The sequence below is a fragment of the Onychostruthus taczanowskii genome, unplaced genomic scaffold (assembly GCF_017590055.1).
Source record: "Onychostruthus taczanowskii isolate IOZ18803 unplaced genomic scaffold, ASM1759005v1 scaffold12, whole genome shotgun sequence".
NCBI lineage: Eukaryota > Metazoa > Chordata > Aves > Passeriformes > Passeridae > Onychostruthus > Onychostruthus taczanowskii.
In genome coordinates, this window is record NW_024498351.1 from 9,099,823 (window position 1) to 9,124,348 (window position 24,526).

The following is a 24,526-nucleotide window of genomic DNA, read 5'->3' on the forward strand; positions in this document are numbered from 1 at the left end:
TTACAGCAAATATTTATGCATCTAGTTGATTAAGGCAAATAAAACTCTAATGGGTAACAGATTCAAAACACTCCTTGCTCACTACTGCTTCTCTATCCTTGTGTTTCTTATCAAATTGGAAGGGCCCAAAGACTCAGTCAGTGCACTTCTCTGCATGCAAAGGCAAAAAAGGGTCAGCATATTGAGATGGCATCTAGTCACTATGTGTTAATAAATATTATTGAGTATAAGATCAAGCTTCTTTTTGCATAGTAGAACAAAAAAGAAGGAACAATTATTCATTTTGTTCTGGTAGCTCAGCATGCCTTTGATCTTAATTTGTTCTCCATTAGAAGACAAACAATTTTAAAGATAAAATTCAGGCGACTTATTGCAATTGCTGCTGTATCCTCTTGTTTAAGTATTTGACAGATCCATTTGAGATACAGGAAAACGAAGTCTCTTTCATATGCTTCTCCAAGCATTGTAGAGTGAACAGATGAATATTTTAACCTCTTTGAACTTGCCAGTATGTTAAAAAGGCATTGCAGGCAAGTTCTTAAAGTTGGTGAAAGAAGTAAATTTGTTCTCTGAGGTGCACCTTTGTAGCATACTTCAGCTGAAGAACATGTTTTAAAAGTCTCTCAATCACTCTTATAAAATGAGAAGAAACCAGAGTTATGCTAAATAATCAGTGTGTAGGAGGGGGCTGAGTCATGTTCTCAGGAGTTAAATAACCCTGGCAGCTGGCACAGCTTCCCTGCTGGCTGTGGTGTGGCTCCTGTGTGCAGGAGGGATGTGATCGAGGCACAGGTTGCCACAGTCTAGAGCATGGTGTGCTGACACAGTGAGGGGTTTTTAATATATATATATATATAAATACAGTGGGATAGGCAGCTGTTAGCTGAGGAATGCTGGTTGTAGTATTGGGGTGGACATCTCCACTGATCAGATAAAGATGCAGGAGACACTTCTGCCATCACAACAAGTCCTCTTAGGGCAGTGAATCAGAACGTTTAGTAACCACAATTGTATCTCAATTCCTGACGAAAGGCAAATTCATCAAGCCAGGTCATTGCCAGTATCTCCTTCGTGTAGATAGAGTTATATCTGTGACTGAAAGAGGTGTTTTCACCAATAAAAACACTCTGCTTCCTGAGTGAGATTCTGTTTGGAAATTTTGTGAACCTCTTTTTCTTGCTTTGTGTAACATACAGGTGGTCATACACAATCCTAGTATGCTTAGGAAATTCATTCACACCTTCATACAGTCAGTGTCATGGCAAGCTGATGTCATGGTCTATGATTTTTATATTGTCACATTTTCAAGGGTGCAGCTTTTTTAAAAAAGGACAACATTGACCCTACCTGATTCTCTCTTCCTTTGTGTCAAGAGTATTTTTGACAGTAGTTGTGAAATAGTATTACTTAAAAGAATTAAAAGAGTTTATTGTTTCATTCATTTCACTTTCTCTGTCATTTGTTTCTCACTGCTCACTATCATTGATCAGCTAGACTGACTAAATGGAATTAGAGATTCATAAATAGTTACTGTCTCCAAATGCTGTCTGGTGCAATAAAGATTAAAGAGATGAGCTTTATAACCTGCCAGTTGATTCAATTTAAGTGGTGTGACAAGTGCTCGTACAGCAGAGAGATCTTGGGTTTTTTTTGTCAAACACACCTGGGGTCAAACCCATAATATTACAAATTAATGTACTTCATAGATTTTTTAAAATTTTAGTTTTCCTTATTCTTTGTCTCTGCAATTGTTGCAGTAAATTGTTGTAGCCTAATTGGATGTATCTGGTGTTCTTGACAAGACATTGAACCTAACAAATCCTAATGACCCTTTGTAAGTGTGAACTGCTGCTGTTATTTTAAGACTTAGTGTTAATTCTGTTTTCCTTGGCATGTAAAGACACACTAAATAAATGTCTTTATATTTTCTAGGGAGTACTTGAGATCTGTCAAGTAACCAGTGTAAGGGAACTCTCACCCTCTGGCTGCTTACTTTTTAGGAGCAGGTTAGCATTAAAAAAATAATTCCCAATATGTTGGGGTTTAGATGTACAGCGTTAGACAACCTAGAGGAATATTATGTAAAAGATTGCAGTTTCTTTCTTCTGAAAAAATGCCTTCTTTAAGATCTGTTAGATGAGGTGTCTTAAGTCATTAAACACATTTGAGAATGCTCAATCTTTTTCATTACTGTAAGAGTAAAATGTCAAATTATTTTACCGGACACCTAAAAATCTCATTTATGAAATACCACTAAAAACTTTCAGAGGTGAGCTAAAACACAGTCTTAAAAAGTTAAAATTTCATTTGGTCCAAAAGAAGTAAGAAGGACAGGAAGACAAACTGTAGTTAAAATTTTGTTTTATTATTTTGCCCTTGTTATCAATACTGTCAATAAAACCAAAGCAGGAGACGTCACAGAAGGTACTAATTATAATAATTTCTTTTTCAGTTTTTCCTTTATATCTGTTCGTCTCCAAAGCATCACTGTGAAAAAAACTATATTCAATATATAGAGAAATTTTTTGGTCACTGTATGTGTCTTTTCTAGTTGAAGCACGTAATGCATATGAAGTCAATAAAATAGGCATGTGAAAACCATTGAAATTGTGTTAAATAGTCTATGACTTTAGGTCTCAATAGCCTATTGATTTGTTTTAAGCCATAAATAATCATTAATGTTCTTTAGTTCAGCATTACAATTTTTCTCTGCAGAGTTGCCACACCGTGGCAAACATGAAGGCTCTGCACAAGTGTTTAAACTGTTTTAAACAAAAGGATTCTTTCTGCCTTTTCACAATTATATGTGCTTATCCTAACTCTATTCTCATCAATCCCTTGCTCTGCCATCATGTGTTCTATTAAGATCGTAAAGGCTTTTAACTACAAATTAAATTCCAGGACTTAAACAAATGTGTTTAAATGTGTTGTCTATTCAAGGTGATTTTGCAGGATTATAGGTGAATGGAAAACTAAATAGGTTAAAATTGGTTGCATGGTTGGAAGTGTTGTGGTAAATAGATTGGACTCAAGCTGTGACTGAAAGTGCAGTATCATGGGCTTATTCTCCAACCTGTCGTTATTAACATTTCCATCCATGACCCACAAGGAGATGAGGGTGCATGCTGCCATCAGAGCATTGCTTATTTTTATTCTTTGCTGAAAGCAAGTTCCTGTGTCATTCTATAGAATGACTGAATAGACTGTCATGACAATGAGAATTGTTGATCAAAGTTAGCATCTTTTAAGACCTTAAATAATATAAAAAAAGCCCCACTCATGTATTTTGAATAATCAACTGTTCATGTAGAAAATCTAGTTTGTGAGACACCCGAAATTACATTGTGCATTTAACTGTTGAATCTTTATATAGTATTTGTTCAAGTTTTAACTGAATTTGCTATGTGCTTAGTAGACATATATATGAAAACTTTCATCTGTGTTTGTATTTCAATTACAGATGCTGTTCTTATGTGGGTCGAAGGGGAAATGGTCCTCAAGCTATATCTATTGGCAAGAACTGTGATAAATTTGGCATAGTTGTCCATGAGTTGGGTCACGTGATAGGTTTTTGGCATGAACATACACGACCAGACCGTGATGACCATGTCGCCATCATTAGAGAGAACATCCAGCCTGGTGAGATATTCTGACAAGTGTTTTGGAAAGAAAAATTCATGTGTTTGTTTTTGGTGTTTCCTTCATCTGCTCAACTCTGTTGGAACTGAGTGCTGAAGAGCAGAAAGAGCAATTATACCTGCTATTCTCCTTACCTTGACTGATCTCAAATTGATTGACAAAATACTGAAATTATAGTATAATATTTTCCAAAGGTCTGGCCAAGTAGCAAGCCATTAAAATAGAAGGCTAGAAGGAGCAAAGTAACAATTATGCTCAAAAACTTTGAAAGAAACCACTGCTCTTAAGGCTGTTTAAAAGTCATATTTCTGTGCTTGAGGAAGGGCATTTCTCTTGCAGGCTTTAGGGAATGATAAATAGAAATATGTCTGTAGCTGCTCAAGAGGCTTTAACCTGGGAGGGGAAGGTGAAGGACTTTCAATTTGTGGCAGACGGGCACACATCCTGCAGTTTACACTTTGTTCACCTCACTCTCTACAGAACACGCAGATTTAGTCAGTGACCTTGTTGTTGTTGAGATAAAGTATCTGAGGAACTTGAGAACTTTAAACTGTGACTGTCAGCTCTTTGCCACCCGAGCTGTTTGTGCCCTTGCTTGTGTTGGGTAGACAAGATAGGAGGGAAGTTGGTGTGTTTCATTTGCAATGTTCATAAGTGTGTATGGTCTTTGCCACACACTTATTTTGACTTACAGGAATTCTGTGCTCAACAAAGGTGAAATCAGAAATTGTCTAATGATAGCTTGGAGTATTCTTCTGTTTTTTTAGAAAATATTTTCAAATATTTGCAATATGATGCATCTCTGCCACTTCATCTAGGACTTGGAAGGAGACTGGCAGCTGATACACACTCCTTTAAGTCTCTAAAGTCCTGAAATGGCATGCATGTTTGAGCCTTGTCTCACTGTAATATTGACTTGTGCAGATGCCATAAGAGCTCCTCCCCTTTTCTTTTACTATGATGAGAGAATCAGCTGGATCACCATCCTCAGTAGCATGCTCTCCCTTCCAGTTGTCTCTCTGGTTTCTGACTGAAACTACTGCTTGTGGTGTAGCATGAGCTTGAGGATCACTAAATGGGATCAGGAAGCCATGACCACTGACACATTTGGTTTTTGTTATATTATGCAGCTTATGTTGGTTAAAATGTTAATGTCAATGCAGGGTCTTTTTGCAAGACTCCAGTGGGAATATGAACTGGAGTAAGGGGTGCTTTGTATTGCTGATGTACTGATTAGGTCAAAGAACTTAGGGTATGGAATTAAGAAATTAGTATAATTCCTTTTCTCCTGTTCTGCTTTTGTTAATTTGCAACAGCTGGATCTTGAAAATGTGACTTTGTAGTGTCTGCATTACATGAAGCTTCACAGAGAAAGCTTCAGACTTTGCTGAAGCCGAGTCTCCAGTATCCAGTAGTTTAGTGCTGGATTTAGTATCCAGTTAGACTGTTATTATCCAGTCTAGTGAATGAGGACAGTTCTTCTGGAGTCTTTACTGTCAAAATGATTTCTTTTAGGAATTAGAATCAAACCAGAAATTTGTATGGACTGTACATGAAGCACATCATGATGTGTGGCGCCTTAATGTGTTAGTTGCATGAAACTAGTCTTTCTAAATCCAAATATACAAATTTGATGTGTGTTTCAGAAGATGTCTGCCCTATCAGTTAAGAGGGCATAATAAAATCACACCCTTCCTCACAAATTGCAAAGATTCATAAATGTCAGTGAGTAATTAGGTTAGGATCTTTGTTGGTTTTCTTTTTGTGTTTGATTTTTATCTTTACAGAAAAAGATATTAAAGAATCTATAATTATCAATCATTTGTAGGTCAGGAGTATAACTTTTTGAAGATGGAGCCTGGAGAGGTGAACTCCCTGGGGGAACCATATGACTTTGACAGCATTATGCACTATGCCAGGAACACCTTCTCAAGGTTGGAGTCTCAGGTTATACCTTTTGACTTTTAATTCTCTTCCTGTCTGTGAATGCTAAGAACTTTTCTTTTTGAAGTATTTTTAAATCCCTTAAAATGTCCCTTGCGATATAACATTCCTACAGCAGTCAAAGCACAGCTTGTTTATTTTAAGTCAAAATAATTTAATTATATTTGAAAATGCATTTCTCTTCTGTTCAGTTTCAAAGCAGCCTTTTGATCTTGCCTCGGTTCTTTAGATTTTCAGACAAGATAAACTGGAAACATCATTTTATATGGTACTCACTTTCTGTGTCCACAAAAATTTGAATTTAGAAAAATCAAATGAATGAAACAGCTAGGAATGTTATGTGTAACATGATCTGTTTTCTAAAAGAAAAATAAATCTCCTTTGATGCATAGAGTTTCATAACTATGGATTATGCAGGTAGAGCACAGGTTATTTTGACACCTACCACAAGCCACAGCCAAGTCCTTTTGCTAAGGACTGCAGTCAAGCCTTTATAACAGAGGCTGCAGCCTCCTCTTTATATTTGTACAGATTGTTATTGTCATCAAAACCTTATAGTAAAGACTTCTGCTGGTTTTGCTCTGTCCTGTTGCAGGCTGATCCTTTCTCAGCTCCTTAGTAACTCAGTGGCTTCTCTCTGAAAAGGTGCAGGGTTGTGGGGAGCTGAACAATGAGCTGGTCCCATGGGTCAGCCCTACCCTGGAGAAGAAGTGAAGGAGGCATTCATCCAGTCTCCTTTTACATTTAATCAGCTAATTAGTTTCCAAAAATACCAGAGTAATGTAAAATTAAAAGAAACCTCCCAAAAATACCCAACAAAAAATTTTAGTTTAGAAAGATATATGCTTGGGTGGGGTATTTTTTGTTGGGTTGGGTTGGGTTGGGGGTTTTTTAGTGTGTGTGTGTGTTTTTTTTTTTTTTTTTTTTTTTTTTTTGTTTTTTTTTTTGTTTTTTTTTTTTGTTTTGGGTTGGTTTTTTTGGAAATATTTTTCCAATTCATGCATTTTGAGGCAAAAAATACTAGACAATCTGACACTTTGAAATAAACTGAGGGCCACTAAAACCTCACCAACCTTTGCAAATTTGTTTGGCTTGTTCTCTCAATATAAATTCTATTATTATATAAAAATCCAACCAAAAGCTCTATTACTCAGCATACACATAATTCACCCCTGGAAGAACATGGGAATGAGCCACATGAGGTAGCTATTAGTCACATTGCTTAATCCAGTTACACATACCATTATCTTAAGGAAGAGATTATAAGAACCTGTATAACACAGAGTAATTGAACAAGACAGAACCCCCCCGAGTCCTAAGGCAATGACAACATCAAGGTAATTTGATTTATTTGCCCTGATTTCACCACTTTCCAAGCTGGCAAAAACTGATAGTGCCATGAATAGGCATGCCTTGCCCCAAGGTACAAGGGCTCATTACTTCATACTGTCTAAAAATAGCCAGCAGAGCCTTGAGGTTGGGTATTGATTTGCACTAATTCATCCTGCAAGTGTGAGTGATGCCCAGTGAGGCATATTACCAGCTGTTGGACTTTGCTCACCCAGATAAGTAGTAGGAATCACAAAACATCATAAGTTCTTGTCATGCACAATGATTTTATTCATGCTGTATTTAAACTTACAGTATGTTCCTTTAATAAAGTGCTAAGGCATTCAAGAGAGGATTGTTTTCCAAGTTTTTCAATGTACGAAAAGCATCAATTTGATTTTGTGCTGAAATTTAATGGAAAATAGAATTATAATTTACAGATGCAATCACTTTCTAAAGAATAATGTGGCTTTGTTCTAGAAAATTATTAATGCCATATGTAGTTTATTTCAATGTTTAGGGTAACATCCTGAGATCATTCTGTCTTTACAAAATTTCTAGTGATGCCTCAAAAAATCTAACTGGATAAAGAGAGCAATATGTATCTGCAATACTCAAAATGGTTCATCAATTATAATTTAAAAACCAATATGTGTTTATAAATGGTATTCCTAACTACAAGGATCCTTACCATTCATTAGTTTTTGGACCTATGTTATGTCTGAAAGTACTGGTTTTAGTTTTCAATAAAACCCCTACAAGTACACAAGTGATTATAAAAAAATTAAAATAAAACTATAGAAATGTATTCTTCTGGTAACTGCTATTTTATTGGGTTTGAAGGCTTTTAAATTCTGACACGTGATAACAGAATGTAGTTTCGTACCTTACTCTATTAAAATTTATTTGAGAATGGCAAAATGTTTTAGACCATATTTAAAATCTGGGAAATTTTGAATAAACTGCACATTTGGAACAAGTGTACTTCTCTATGATGTCTTGTCATTTAAGGTTAATGTCACTAAAATCACATGTGGTAAGTTGATATATTTTATTGTGAGGCAAGTAAAGGCTGGCAAGTAAGCATTTCTGTTTTGCAAGTGTCAGCAGCTAGCATGGAGTTAAATGTCTTACAACTCTTGACAGAATCATGATTGCCAAGTGTATTTGACTACCTGCTCTCACATGTAAGTCAGACTATAGGATTTCATATAAAATCTTTGTTAGAAACAGGAGCTTTGTTATTAAGAATTTTGTGCTAGAGATTAAATTATGTATTTTAATGGAATTTGATATTTTTTTCCAATATACAATAGCTTAATGGCAGTGTCTTTTCCTTGTGTAGTCTTAACAGCAGTTAGAGATCATCTTCCTCTTTTTTAGCAGAAATATAAAAGCTGATATGTTAATTGATGTACTGAGCGAAGATTCTTTTTTGGTAACTTTAGTAAAGTTTGCCAACCTGAGGAATTTTATGGCATGTTGTCTGTTTAAAGTTCTGTATCTTACCCTCTTAATTATGCCAAATGTAACAACTAGATTTACAAAACAGGTATACATTCATGGAACTCAGACAGTTTTATGAGAGAAACCTGATAGGGGTTTTTGGGGTCTATTTTTATTTTTATTTTTTTTAGGGGCATGTTTCTGGATACCATTCTCCCTTCCCGTGATGACAATGGTATACGACCTGCTATTGGCCAGCGTACCCGGCTAAGTAAAGGAGATATTGCACAGGCAAGAAAGCTGTATAGATGTCCAGGTATTGCATATTGCACCACAAACAAACAAAAACCACATACTGGCAACTGTTTGACTTGTTGTTCAAGAGGAATGATAAACTTTTAGTCAGCTGCTCAGTATTCTCTTTGTGTGTTGGCAACTGACATAGGCTGCTGAGGAATCGAATAAAAAAAAAAAATCTTATGGATAAGGTCACTGGAATGCAAAGCACCTAAGGACAGATGAACTGTATGAAACAACATTTCAATCTGCTTTTCTTAGCTGTTCAACAACTAGAAAAATATGTTTAATATCACTTCTGGTTTGCATACTGCCGGAGTCTTGTTTGAATTCGAGCTGAGTGCAGAAGGAGCAACATGAATTATTGTACTTGTCTGTGAATCCATTATGTTTTTTTAAAATGTATCAATGAAAGAAGTGAGGACAACCAAATTGTAAACTTTTTTGTGGATGAGATGCTTAGATCTTTCTACAAAATTTCTATAGTTTTAACAGATACATTTAAAATTTAAATATCTTCTGCCTAATTCTGTCATCCTATAATTTGAATGCATATTAATTTTTTATCTCAAAATAGTGTGGTTGAGTTGCTGTCTGTCTCAGAGACATCAGTGGCAAGTCTGGAGTAACCCAGAGTCAACCCTATGGTTCATGTTGTTCTCTAATGCTCTTTCTCTACTGAGTGCTGCCAGAATGGTGGAGATCTCAAAGGAAAATGTTTTAATCTCCTTGCTCTAATTACTGCTGATACCACTGTTAACCTTTGGTGTCAACCAAAGAAATTCAGAAGTGCCATCTCTCAGTCAGAATTTACCAGCAAGATCCTTGTGAGAGGCTGGACATCCCAGCTCTGTGCCACTTAGGTTTACAGCCATACTGCTCATGGGAACGAATGACATCTCAGGAACTGTTTTAACTTAGATACATTGCCACTTTTAACCAACTGATCAACACAAAAGGACTAAAGAAAGCAATCTGTGTTAAAGCAATGGAGTTGCTTCAAGTTTGTAGCAGCAGCACTGAGATCTACTGAAGATCTGGGGACTCTGATGTGCATTTGGTGTACACTGTACAGTGTACACCAAATGTGCTGTGAGTACGCTGAATCATACTCTTGTATATACTGAGAACAGCCACAGAGATGCTGGGCCTGCCAGAGCAGAAACCACTTAAACACCTTTTCTTTAACAACTGTTCCTTTGGGAACAATTTCTGCTCTTTCCTTTTGGTACAGAAAGTACTTTAATAATGATACACTTGGCAGCAGGATTTCTAATGAAAGCATACAGAGAGCAACAACTTCATGAACACAAAGAATACATATATATTTTTATAAAAGACAAGTTTTGGAGGAAAATGTATAAAAGTAAAACTGCTGGGTATGTAGGTAGCATCTTGTGATATATTGACTTAAGAAAAAAAACAGGAAAGAAATTATAAACTAGTCAATTTAGTATGTATATAATACTCTAATATGCAGTTTCAAAACTGTAAAAGATGCAATGTACATTTAGAGCTAATGGCAAAACTGTTGTTCAGAGAAAATATCCTTTTCGTATATGTCATGAAAATGTACTGAGGGTTATAATTTCTTTCAATGTCATGAAAGTCTTGTTGAAAGTTCATTTCACAGTATTGTAAAACCACTGTGGTTGTTCAGTAGCAGTTTGTGCTTGAAGTAAGATATTTTTTGCAGCACCAGTGAACATGGGTCACATAAACAATAAAAATGCATAGTGGTTGAAGGGTTACACTCCTCTTTTGGCACCCAGCTTTGCAAAATTTGGGATAAAATGTATTGGCTTTCCAGCCTTACTTAGATGAGCCATGCCATAAAAGAAAGTGAGTTTTAAGAGAAAGAAAGAAAAAAGCAGAAGTTTTTTCTACAAATGTTAAATAGCATACTATTTAAAATGTTATTTTTTCAGTTAATATTTTTAATAGAAGCTGCATAGCTGAAAAACACAACCCAGACTAAATCCTATAAAGGAAACAAATCTCTGAAAGTGGTACGGTAACTTCTAATAAATTTTCCAGCAAATAGTGAAACTGAAAATTCAGACAGACATAAAGCTTTTGGTTTTATGCAAAGAATCAAGTGCTCATTGTACTTCATAGCAATAAAATCCCTGATACTGTGTTGGTTTTGGAGGTATGTTTTATTTCCTATTTCAGACAAAAGGTATTAATTGTGACACCTGCTTATGATAAAACAGCCTTGAATATTTCAGTCCTTAATATCTGCATTGTTTCATGCGTTCATAAGTGCTGCCTTAAATACAATGCAATGAAAATGCAGAAAACAATTACTTAATCAGCATTTTCCAGAGATCCACATTTCTATGATAAAGGATTTTATAGTATTGTGTGTGTTTTGTTTGGAGTTCTAACTATTTCTGCAGACAGTTGTAGGCCCAAGTCCTTTTCTGGGGCCCATGAACATGAAGTTGATCTCAGGGTTGGTGGAAAATACAGGTGATCCTCACAGCAGGGAAGAAGCTGAGCCTTCCAGGGTGTTTTAGATAGTCAGGACATTCAGGGTGATTATTCAGGAAGGCACTTACTGACCAAGAAACAGTTTTGAGACTGGTGAAGCCAGAGTGAGATTTGATAACCTGCCTTTCAGCAGCAGGGTAAGTGCCAGGTCTCTAAAATGTAGCAACAGCAATTTTGGTTTGTTTTTAACTTTTCCTTATGCTTTTTGTGAAACAAAAAATGTAATTGCTGTTAGGGATCTGTTACATTTTAAAACCGAATTATATTGTTATGTGGTGGAATAATAAGGGGAAAGAAAACAGCTAAGTTGAAATCCTTCCTCTGCCAATCTGATTTTGAATTTTGAGTATCTTGGTATTTGAGAATAAAACTTGAAGTTCAAGGTTGGATGTATTACAGTGGTTTTCAGATAGTCCAGTTGAGTGATAAAATGTGTTTTCTTCTAGCTGTTAAAATTTCAACACAAGTTTGCTTTTATAGTTTTATATAGAAATTGTAGTTAATGTTTATGTGTAGCTTAATAGGAGCAGAAGAACAGGAAAGGAAAATTATGGAGAAAGATACTATATGCCAAAAGAAGAAAAAAAAGTGTGTAGAATGGGACTACATAATGGATAGGAAAGTCTCAGACTGGTGGGAGAAATCTGTTTAGAGGAAGAGAAGGTGGATGGATGAAGTTGAGCAAATTTACAGATTGCCTGGGTCTGTGAATGTGTGTGTGGAAAAGAGCAGATGAAGGCTGAAGCCTGTCTCTTTTTTGTACTGTTCTCACTGTTCCTCAGGCTTAACTTGCTGCCATCCCTATTAGATTTGAAAAGAATGTCCACCTTCAAAAGTCAGCCTTTTTTTACTGTATAAGGAGAATTAGGGTTTTTAGATTAAGACAGTTGCCTTGTAACTGTCCTATGGATTTCTTATAAAGAGGAATCAAGTCAATAGTAAGACCCTGAGTTGCAGTAAACTGAATTAAGTTTTTGATTTGACAATAACATGATCAGTAGTAGATATTTTTAGGGCTCTGTGGCGGCTTTTTATGCTATATATGTATAGTTGTACAGACCTGTGTCTAAGTGTTAAAGAACATAAAGAAAAAGGGTAAACTCAAATTAGCCATAAGTGATATTATGCTCTTGCTAGTGCTATGTACAAGGGAATGAGACTTGGTTCCCTAAGTGTTCTGGAGGATCTGGGCTTCATCATTTGCAGATTTCACAGTAATCCTTGATGGGACTTGACTGTGTGTATAGGCCAGCCCAGAGAGGTGTCATACGCAGGCTGGGTAATTAAACACTGCTGCAGAGTACACTGGAGGGAATTGCTTTGTATAAGCACATAATCTACCTGCTGCCTACACCCAAAGGTGATCTTTACAAGGAGAAACAAAAATAGTTTCCCTCTCCTCACCACGGAAAGTGTTATTAGATGTCTAACCTTCTCAAGCTGTAAAGGAGAAGAGAGTGGCTTTTATGGCTAGAGTATGTGTGTGGGGAAAGCTAAAGTGGCATTTCTGCAAGTGGTCTAGCCTAGTAAAATTGATATAAGGCATGATGTTTGAAAGGAGGGAAAAAGCATCAGGGAAAACCTTGGCAAATGTTAATGATTAACAAAGGAATAAAAATGTACAAATGCTTTTTAAAACATTGTAAAGCATTACTATTTAAAGCATATAAGATTGAAGTTGTAATTGATATCTTCTGACTTGGAATGTACTAAAATAAGTATGAAATGAAATTTCAATAAGTGGCCCTTACCACTCATTTTCCTTCCACATTTCTTTCCCAAAATGGATTTCATTACTCATGGACCATTATAAAGTAAAAAAAAAAATTGTAATATTCTGTCTTATAAGCCTAGTCATGACTACTGCAGTTACTACAGTCCAAATAAAAAGAAAACTTTACATTCTCTAGTGATAGAACTTTAACAGTTTCCCGTTGCCTAGAAATGTGCTTTTCAACAAGAAATCCCCAAATATTGCCCTGTCTACTACTACTTTGGAAGACAGCCTAGAGCTCAGATCCCACAGAAGATTAATTCAACTATTGATTGATATGAGCTGTTCCTGTTATAGCTCCCTTGAGTAATCAAGAATTTACAATTAAAAGATAAATATGGCAAAACACATGAAACCCAAGTGCATTTTGTAAATTCTGATTGTGTTAATTCTTAGTAGAAGCTATCTACTTACAAGTTTTCTTATGCTTCTCTTAAATTTAGAGATATTTCTGAAAATAGTTTTAATTTGTTAGAGAGCTCCCAGGAATTTAATAAGGATAGAAGGTAAATTTTCATATTAAATGGCTTTATTCTGTAATTCCTGGGGGGGAAAAGGTGTTCCATGACTCCTTTTGCAGCTTAAAAGCCATTGTTTTAGGTCTATACCCATCTTCTGTATATGGAGCATGGAGTGTTCCAACGTAGACTTAATGAAACCATGGATGAGAGGAAGAATAACAGAGGGCTCTAAAAGGGGTGAGAGGAATACTTGGATTCTTATGGATGTCTCATCTTAAGGCCCTACTGTCATCTACTCCAATAATTTCACAGTTGGCTTTTTCTGAAGTGCTTTACTTATGTACTGTAAGCTATGACACAGTTCACCAGCTCTGGGTAATCCAGTACAGGACTCTGCAAATTAAATGACTTTGCATTCATTGTTGTGCTAAACATAAATTGTGGTCAATGACAGATATAGCCTTTTCATTGAAAGGGCTTTGTGCAGAAATGTCACTTGCTGCAGCTGCCTGCAATTTTTAAGATAAAACTACATTTTTTAAATGAAGGGAGGAAAATATTTTTTTTTCATGTTTAATTCCTAAAGGGTACAGTGATGGTGGCTTCAGCTGTTGCACTTCTTGGGAGTCATGCCACTCTTTCTCTTCTCTTCTCATCATGATAACCATTTGAGTGTTGGAGAGCATATTTGATGCATTGAAAATAATTTACACTTGATATAACAATGTAGTTGTCCAATCACATCTTAGATACATTTTAACAAAACAGCTTTACATCTGTGTTGTCTATCTTTGTCACAGGCAATCCTTTCCTTTGTCCTCCTTTATTTAAAGATTTTCCAGAACATTTATGATTCATCGATATTTTGATGACATGGTTGTTCACATGCTGGCAGTGGTAATTTGAAAGCACTGCAGATCTGATTACACTGTTAGTCATGAGATAATATCAAATTCATATCTTGTATCACACCTGCAAAATCAGGGGTGAAAAAAATTTGATTAAGGTCAAAAAAGATGACTGACTAAGGTGCAACACCCTACCAAAATCAGTTTTAATGGTGGAGAATGGCAGTAACTTTCAATGTTATATTTTAGTGTGATGATGATTTATTAGCCAGCATTTAGCAGCATGATTGACAGGTGAGAGAAAAGTGCTAAAAGCTTCAGTAATAAAGAATATAAAAGCCTTTGGTATTTTAAGACTTTAAATTTGCTTTGCTTTTATTACTTATCTCTACAAATCACTCTTGCTAAGAGACTTCATCAAATACAGGATTTAGTTTTCTATACCAACATAAATGAGTTTAGGTCAGATCAGTTTTTCATGCGGGTAAAGGACTAAATTAAATGAAACCACTGAAAAAAAATTCAGTGTGATGCAAGTCATGTGTGCTAGCATTTCTTTTAGTTCTTAAAGGATGTCTAACTTTTTTTTTTTTTAATTACCAAAAGAGTTCTATGTATAATATTGCAGTTGATTGACAGCAATGATATTTTTAAGTCTGCCATAATTTTGGTTACGTCAGCAGACAACACATAAGTGAAATAGTTCATGGAATAAAAACATCCTGCATAAAAGGGAATGAATGTCAGACTGGTTTAAAATCATGGCTTTTAATAAATTGTAAACTAAGTAGTTTATTTTCCATTCTGCATCTGCAGTGAGTTAAATGTATTGTGAGTAGATATTGGAAAGATGCATTTTTCTCTGCTAGGCACATTAAATTTTATGTTTTTACTGTAATTGTTTCTTTCAGCCTGTGGAGAAACACTGCAGGAATCTACAGGCAACTTTTCTTCTCCTGGGTTTCCAAATGGTTATCCTTCCTACACACACTGCATATGGAGAATCTCTGTGACCCCGGGAGAGAAGGTATTTTAATATTCCTTTAGCTAGACACAGATACTATTTTCAAAGTAAAATGTTGTGATTATTTAGCTTTTTGTTTAAGTTTAAAAGATGCATATTAATTGAAAATAATGGTGTGTCATTAAAAATGGGACCATGGACTATGTACTATTGACTTTATTTTGATCTCTGGCATCAGAATCACATCATCAATCCAATGGATATATTTGTGAAATAAAGACATAATTTCAATCTGCTGTATGCTTGCACCATGAACTCTCTTTAAAGCTGGCTCCCAGTTCAATTTATGGTTCAATATAAGAGTAGAAGAGGTGATTCAGATCCTGAATGGTCCATTTTCCAACATGGGCTGGGACAAGCTGACTGAGTTGTATGGGGCTGTTAGCTGGGCTGTGGCTAAAAAAGTTCTTAGTGTGTTCAATAAGATGTTTCTAAAATGAAACCACAATAACATGAGTAAAGAATATGTCATTGTAGGTGTTCCTTGGTATTGGTCCTAGTGCATACATAGAGTTTTACTTTCTGGGGGTCAACTTTGTGGGAAAAAAGTGGGCTCAGTGAGAGTAGTTTGGAGAGAGAAGTGTGCCAAGTGTGCCATCCTAGTGAAAGTAAAACCTGTGTTTTACTTGTTTCCTTCTTATGTACACCTTCTGAATGTGGTAGCTAAATCTCATTTTAAATTATTGGCTCAAATATTGGGCTGCTTCAAAACATATAAGGATAAGAGGGAGTGATAAAAAGCTTCATCTGAGACAAAGTATGCAGAAAAAAGGATGTGAGTTTCCTTACATGAAGCAGTGGCTAGTATCAAGCAGTCAAGTACTAAAGACTAAAATACAGAATCCAAAGACTGAAATATAGAATTTAACAGATTCAGTACTGGCAAGTTCAAATAGGAAGACCCAGCATTTGCCCCCAGATAGTTCAGTAATTTGTCACAGAAGTCTCCCACTGTGTATGAATTGGACATTCTTTTCTCCTCATTTTATTACTTTGCTCCATGTTTCTTTCAGGTCAGCAAGAATATATACTCTTGTTGTTCTCATGGCTCCTGAGGAGCTGTAAGGGCATTTGCTACTGTGGGGAACGAAAGAAAAGTCATTTGGAGAGTGTTTGCCCTCCCCTGGGCAAGAGCCAGAGACAGGAGGAAAACTAAACACTCTCTGCTGGGAGGAAAAGGGTGGCTCAGCAGGTTGTTGGGGGGAAAAAATGAAGAGATGAATAAGAGAATGTTTGTGCAAAAAATGAAAATTATTCTAGATAGTAAATTTATGTCCCCATTATTTGTGTTGCATTTTAGACATGACTGTGATAACAACAAAAATGGCTTAAGCTTTTTTCCACAGTTCCATTTAAAAAAAACCAATAAAAAAGTGTGTTCATCTACAATTATTTTCTCTTGAAAAAAATTCTAATGTCTGAGTTAATGTTGATGTTTAAGTATTTATAGCATACTCCAACTTTGTGTAAGCCTATCTATAGGCACCAGTGTAATATTAATATGTTTGTAATATAACAAAAAAAATAGTCTTGAGTTTGTAACCACCACTGAAACTGCATTATACTGGACAAAGTCTTAATGGGGGAAAGCCTCTGTGTTGAAGTCAGCAGCATGAGAGGACTGGCTCCTTCCCCATTTTACTCCTTTACCTTTTACTTTTGAGACTTAAGACTACATGGTGAACTGTAGCTGTAAAAGCTGTACTCGCTATATCCATACACAGAAAATCTTGGAGGATGGTGTTATTAATGCTGTATGCCCCCAGCCAGGGAGAATCCTGCCTTCTGGTGTGTAGAAATTTTATTGGCATAGGAGAGTTGCAGCTGTGCCAGTGTTTTATTTGAATCTGCCTTTTTGAATAGGTTACACTACTTTTCAGTTTTCCTTAATGTTTTACATGAAAGATAAAATAGGCCAGAAAAATCATTGATTGATATGGTAAAAAAATGCCACCTGCAAAAATGTTGGTTTGTATTACTGGTATTTGTTGTATATTTTGTGCTTTCTTATCTCAGGCAGTAGGAGTATGGTATATTCTCTTGGAAGCTGCAGTTGCACAATCAAATCTGCTGTGTAATCAATAATTCTTTAATTGTGCTGACAAATACCCATTGATTGTTTTTCCTGGGAAGCCTCTCAGCCGTCCTGTCCCCTTGAACAAGCTCTGCCTTGTCTGTAGCTCTCTTTAGTACTTTGCAGAATAGCAAATTGGAATCTTAAATATATTTAAACTTGTTTGGTTCATGACCAGAAATCATGCTGTGACAGACTGGGGGTTCTGCCTATGTACAGCTATTGAATTCTGGTCAGTGTTAAGAAATTGCTGTGTCATCAAATACCTTGGCATGTCAGAGTGAGAAAAGGCTCTGAAGGTTATTTCATGTAGTTTCAAAAGCAGGGGCCATTGAGAAGGCTCATTAAATTTTAACCATTTCAATTTAGACAGCAGCACTTTGAGACATTGACATGATCACAGCTAAGTGAAACCATCCATTTCCCGCCCCTATCCTGGCAACTAAGGTTTGGAAAAAGGTGAATTTCCAAACAAAAACCTGAGAAGAAATCTGATGTTTCAGCTGTGTCATGGAAAAAAGGGAAACTTGTGGTTAGACTGGTGAGAGGCCTCCAGGCTCTAAGGAGCTGAAGCAGTGGAGGAGGTATAGCTTGTGGCTTCTGTAGCTTGCTTCCAGCAGAGCCAGCTGGGTTAGTGTAAGCAGCTGTCTGCATCTCATCAGGGCAAAGAAAAAGGGCTCCCCCTTTTGAACCCCTCTGACTGCACAGATTGGGGAGTAAAGTTGGCGTGGCTGGGAAAGGACCAGACTGATGAGGGCAGCAGGCTTTCCAAGTAGTAGGGCAAATAGAAACAGACATACCTACTCCTGAGAAAATAAGAAGATAGGAGTCTAGAGGGAATCTGAACTGCAAAGTGGATGATTTGAGAACAAAAGCTTTGTAAGTTGGTGTGGTCTCTTTATTTGAAGGAAGAGTTGAAGAAGAAAAATTCTGCTAAGGACAGAGAAGCTCTCTGTGAATCAGAGAATGATCTCTCTGCCACCCTCTGAAGTAGGTTCAAATAGAATTTGGAAACATATTAAAAAAACGGAAGCAGAGTAAACCGTATGAATGTTTTTACTTTTAGGTAGCTCTTCATATTCCTCATCGTAAATAGGTGGTTTTGGAATTCTGGCAATATTTGCGCACTTATTTCTTCAGTACATCTTCCTGAAGGACTGCCTGAGTAGTAAAGCCAGAATGTCCTGTCGATTAAATATCCATGGAAGGATGCATGAAACTGAGAAGTCTGAGATGGAACTAAACCATCTTATATGACTTATCTGTCTGGGTTCTTTTTTCCAGTTATGGTGTTAAAATTTTTTCCTTGCATCTGGACTAAGGGTAAATTCCTCTCCTTTCAACTGACACTCACAGCTGCTCCACAGGCTGCCATGGAGATGTATTTTTGCAGTGTGAGGTACCTGCTCCTGTGCAGCAATTTGTGTTTGTTTTATAATAGGAGGTTTCAATTGTGAGTTTCTAGGATCAAAGCTAACACCAATTCTATGCTCAAATGTGAATAGAGAAGAATTTCAATTAGTTTGAAATATTTATTTATGTACACTAAGGAACTGATTCTGAAGAACATGAATTGTTTTGCCAAATACACCTAAATCCAGTAAAAAGGTATTAATTTAAATAATTTCATAATACAAAATATTAATAACTTTTAATCTGCTTGTTTGGATTTATCCCTGTAATTGCAGGACATGATGCTAAGACTATCCCAGTCAGTCAGGGTTTGAACTGTAGTTATTGTGTCAGTGTGTGATCAGGAAAAAATCCTATTCCTGTGTTAAAAGTGTAAGTTTATGGCAGTTTAGGATTAATATTTCTAAAACGGGATAATGTAATTTAGTATAAGGGTAGTCCTTATAGTAAGTATTGAAAAAATGAAAATATGTTTACAGATACTCTCAATAACACTTGGAGTCCAAGTTCACAAGTTTCTGAAATGTGCAGATTTCAGACTTCTGCATAAAAAGCTTTACTATAGTTTCATTAAGAATCATTAAGGGACTGCATACTGTTTTTTATTAGTGAACTTTCTTTCAGCATTACTGTCCAACATTGTCAACATTTATGTGTCTGAAAGTAAAATGTCAAAACAGTAGCAGAAGAAGCACAAACCAAACTAAAACAATTATTTTTTTTTTATTTGCAGCTGATTATAGTCAGTGCTAGTTATAACCAAAATGTAATGGAAGAGGAATTGGCAGTAGAATTATCAAGTAACATACTTAAAATTATATTACTCTAATATTTTACCTAATTAGTATTCTCAAATTTTTATTTCTCAGTGAAAAACTCCCTGTGAGCAATTAAATGTGAGTAGATTGTCTTGAATTTGCGCAAATATATAAGATTAAATAAAATAAAGTTTTCATGTTACCAGTAAACTTGCCCTTAGTCAAAGAAATAATTGAGGAGAGGATAATTAGATGTCTGAACAGTTGGAATTTCATTACAGGTGACCATTCTGGCTTCAGTTCTTCAGAATGTTGTTGAGATTTTTTTCCCTCTTATTTACCACACATGATTTATTAGTCCTTCTCATCTGATTGCAGATCGTCTTAAACTTTACCACCATGGACCTTTACAAGAGCAGTCTCTGTTGGTACGACTATATTGAAGTAAGAGATGGCTACTGGAGAAAATCCTCTCTGCTTGGTATGCAACTGTTAAACGCTGCACCGTCCACTGCACCACACTCATTGGGCTCAGTGGACCTGCTGTTGAACCCACTACAACTTCTTGGGTTTCAGGTGTCTAGAATGGATCTAAACTTGGGGATGGGGGAAAAAAACCATCTAAATGGCCTTGACTTCAAGCCTCAAGCCTTCCTTTCGCAGCAGCTTGCCATTATTCAGCTGCAAGTTTGGAAAGATGATAACTACAAAATGTGCAAGATTTTGCTTTGCTTATGGATATTGAATTATGAAGCTGCCCTAGTTTCCCACCCCTTTCCCCCCAGAAATAGGGAAGAAGTTTACGGACAAATCTGTAGAGCATATGATGGGAAATTCATGGGTCATGTGATGAGAACATGCACCTGCTGTAGAGCTGTTCTTACGAGCTCTGTGCCTGTACCTTTAAGATCTGGGGCAGATTCCTTCTCTGTGTTCCTTGTGTGTCATTCCCTGCTCTTGCAGACAAGAGAAATGCAAAGCAATAGCCAATTAAGCTTGAGTTGCAATGGAAATATAAACGCTGCAGTAATCCTATTTTAATTTAGAAGGTTGGTGGGAAGATTTCCCCTCCCATAATGCTAGTGCCCAGATACAGAGGACAGCTCTCTAAAAGGAATGTCTATTTTTTGGCATTGAACAGTAAATAAGGAGGAAACAGTTAAGACTAGACAGTAATTATCCTCGTCTTCTGTTCTCTATCAACTAGAAAAACAGAAATTTTACCTATCTAGGCAGACTTTAAGAGGGTTATGTAGAATAGGTCATTTAGATGTTGCTTTTAAAACCTCTTTGGCCCTTAGACACAATCAGCTGTATTACTGTGACCTGCATTTGTTCCTTTTTTAAGATTAGTACTCACTTTCCCCTTCCAAAATGCGTGTGTTTGTATGTATATAAACATCCTCTAACAATATTTTTTTTCATTAATTCCCCTGAGGTTTTTTTGCTTAGACTTGTGAGCCTGACTGCAATAAAAAGTTCTGAAACCTTTATAATAAAATCTTTGTGTGTTAGATCCTGATCTGCAGAAACAGATGTGCTTAACCATAAGCGTATGAATAGTTCCACTGAGTTGGTTCTGCTACTTCTGCCTATAATGTTAAACACTTGTATAAATGTTTGCAGCATTTGGCTTCAGAGGCGGCAGAAAATGCAGTTACTGGTTGCATGTTTTTAGGCAGGTTTTGTGGTGACAAACTGCCAGAAGTGCTCACATCCACCGACAGCAGGATGTGGATTGAGTTCCGCAGCAGCAGCAACTGGGTTGGGAAGGGTTTTGCAGCAGTTTATGAAGGTAAGCCTCTTATAGCATTAAAAATAATTTGGTTATTGAGGAAAATAATATTAACCAGATACCTTTTAAAATTAATCATCCCCCACCAAAACTAACATATGAAATTAGTATTTTATCACTAAGAGACAATAGGTGCTAAATTACTAGACAGGGCATTTTGAAACTCCTCCTGTGATTGGATTTTAGCTGAGCTCTTTTTCAGGGAAATCACTGATAGTAATCATAAACATTTTTTACCGGTCTTTAATTTACTAAATATGCATGTTCTTGTGCTTAGTGTATGCAAAGATTTCAGTGTGTACTTTCTGTTTATCCTTCAGAAACATCTGTCTTATATTTTCCATATACTCTCGGAGTAGTTAACAAAGGCACCCATGCGCATTGGGTATGTTAGCAAGTCGACATATACCTGTTTAAAACAGAACCTGTACTTTTCATGAAAATATTTTTTAATAATATTAGCTGTTTCTTCAAACTGAATGCAAGCTTGAAGTGATAAACTGTAGGTTAAAATGCAGAGATCATTATAAAATATGAGATTTTGCTTTCCTTTGTCTCTTTCTAAAGGTTAGTAAATATCAGTGAAGAAAGTTTATTAAGTATATTTCAAGAGTGAACAAAAATTTAATTATTTTGACCCTTTAAATATATTCTGTAAAATGTATAGATTCAGATTATCCATAATTACAAATTCATCCTCAACACTGTAGACATGTTTAGAGCTATTAGAAATGCTAAGTTATATTTGCTAGCTAAAGTACATGTAATGGTTTAAATCAATTGTGTTTTCAATAATTTATTTTTGGTAGATTTAAGTATTGTCCAGACAAATTTTATTATTAGTTTTGAAAATGGGAGCATATAATCTCACTTTGGGCATGGGGAAATTACAGAAAATATCATTATTGACAGTAAAATGTTATGCTTTTATCAGCTATTTGTGGAGGTGAAATCCACAAAAATGAAGGCCAGATCCAGTCTCCCAATTATCCTGATGACTACAGACCAATGAAGGAATGTGTGTGGAAAATAACAGTGTCAGAAAACTACAATGTAGGATTAACCTTTCAAGCATTTGAGGTAAAGCCTTTTAACTAATCTCAGACAAGCATCTAGTGGCTGAGTGATAGTGAAATTTAAGGGAATATTTATTAAACCTGTGAATGAATTTGAGTTCTCTATGAAAAATTAACTCCATAATCCATGGAAGTTTCTCTTCCCCAGAAATTTTCAAAATTATAGGTGTTTTTATGTTATCTCTAATATTTGAATTAGAATATTAAAATTACTGAAGATAGTCACATTTTACCAAGTACATAATCTAGCTCAGCAAGGTTACATCAATATTCTGTTAAATAACCAGGACTTTTTATTTTTGCTATTATTGTCAAAAATGAATGTGTGGCTGGAGAAAAAAACACCGTTCTTTGGCTTACAACCCTAAAACTAATATTCAGATCAAAAACCCGTATTTAGTGAGGAAAGGAAAAAGATGTGGTAAGTTTGTCATAGGTGTATGTTTTTAGTGTACATCACACTGTGTATAACATTTCTAAACTGTGGTAAACTATTACATAAAAAAGAAAATGTATTTCATGTTTGTTTTATTCCTACACAATACACAAGCTTGAACTTTGTGGATAAATTTAGCAGTATACTTTGAGTTAATTTGTTTTATTTGAATATGCTTCAGCACTAAGGGCATGAAAAATGTTTTTTAAAAATCTAGACTTTTTGCCTTTATATTGTACATAGATCTTAATACAGGTATAGTAAACAGAGGTGTAATTTCCAATCTGACGCTTTGGTCTTGCAGATAGACTTCAGGGTTATGGCACATTTTTGCAGTGACTGGTAGAAAGATTTGAGTGTGAGACAGTAAGGGATTGGAACTTTATTAGCAATTAAGAATGTAAAATATCAATTTTTTAATATTTTCATAGATTCTACTTAATTTTCCCTTTTTTAAATTTTTTTTTTTATTTTCCCAGTCCTGAATTAATGTCAGTTCTAGTGCAGACAAGATCAGCTTCCCCTGATCTTCTGATCTACATGATCTGGCTCAAGCTTACTTACCATAGTGTCTTAGTCTTTTTACTTAAGCCCTGTTGAAAATGAATATTTTGAGTACTTTTATATAATTTACTGACTAGATATGGAGCTTTTCTAGTCTGCCATTGGTGCTCAGCATTTCTTAATGTGATGACAAAGGAAATGGCCCTATTCCTCTGCAAAAGAGATTTGCTGCAATATTTGGTTTGGATGCAGTTGATCAGCAATGGTCTGCACGTGCTTGAACTGACCTCAGTTCTATATCATCGCTAGGAGAATCAAACATCTCTCCCTATCTTTCAGGAACTTTTTCTAATCACCAAGTTAGGGACTATTTACAAGTGTGAAGATGGCATGCTTATGCCTCACCATTCAGGAAATAACTAGAACCAAAGGACCAGCAAACAACAGAACATTTTAGTAGGCAAGTGATTAAAGCCTCAGGAAGAAATGTCCAGTTTTTCCTCCAGGCTGTCTAGTATTACGGCACTCTCTAGAGGTTGAGACATGTGGACTAACACCTCATAAGAAGAAAGAGGAAATTGAGCGGAAATATAGTCAGGGGACAGTCTCAAGTTGGGGCTTATACTTAATGTGTTAGGGAAAGAAAAAAAAAAAATCCAACAGTAGGGACTTGAAATACTTTTCCAGGGAGAGTCTGAGCTATAATTCCAGAGTGGCAAGATGCCCTTGAGCACCAAATTAGACACCCCAGATAGGCACAAGACTGCTATATCTGTCTTTGTGGCATCTCTTACTGGCTCACCCACTGGGCTTGGTGATGAGGATGGGAGTTGCTTTGGGAGCTGTTCTGGAGTGCCTGGACATTCACCACTGATTTTCATTTCTGCTCCCAGCTCTTGATGTTAGGTGTTCTGGTTTTTGGTACTGAGTCCCTCTCTGGACTGAATCTTTGGTGCACTGCCCAGTAAAACAAAAAATTGTTTAAACATCACTGTTCTTGGTGCCAGCTGAGATAGAAAAAAGTAAATGTCAGGCCAGAGAGTTATTGCAGTGTGTTTGTGAGAAAATTACTTCTCTGTCTTCTGAAAGGTACAGTTAAGTAAGAGGAATTCTCATTATCCCTATGTAATACTAGAAAAAAAAAACTGTATAAATAACCTTCATTCTGAAATGAAAGCACTAGGGAAACTGAGAATTTCAAACTGTATCAAT

The 24,526-nt window shown here is 36.0% G+C and overlaps 1 protein-coding gene across 1 annotated transcript in view; it reads left to right on the plus strand.

Annotated features, from left to right (window-relative positions):
- Positions 1-24,526, plus strand: part of TLL1 (tolloid like 1) — a 123,909-nt gene that overhangs the window by 65,885 nt on the left and 33,498 nt on the right. Inside the window, exons 6-12 of the mRNA XM_041427909.1 lie at positions 3,461-3,639; positions 5,468-5,573; positions 8,550-8,674; positions 15,146-15,261; positions 19,882-19,984; positions 21,182-21,298; positions 22,233-22,378. Coding sequence (XP_041283843.1) covers positions 3,461-3,639; positions 5,468-5,573; positions 8,550-8,674; positions 15,146-15,261; positions 19,882-19,984; positions 21,182-21,298; positions 22,233-22,378 — 892 coding nt within the window. The remainder of the gene's footprint in view (positions 1-3,460; positions 3,640-5,467; positions 5,574-8,549; positions 8,675-15,145; positions 15,262-19,881; positions 19,985-21,181; positions 21,299-22,232; positions 22,379-24,526) is intronic.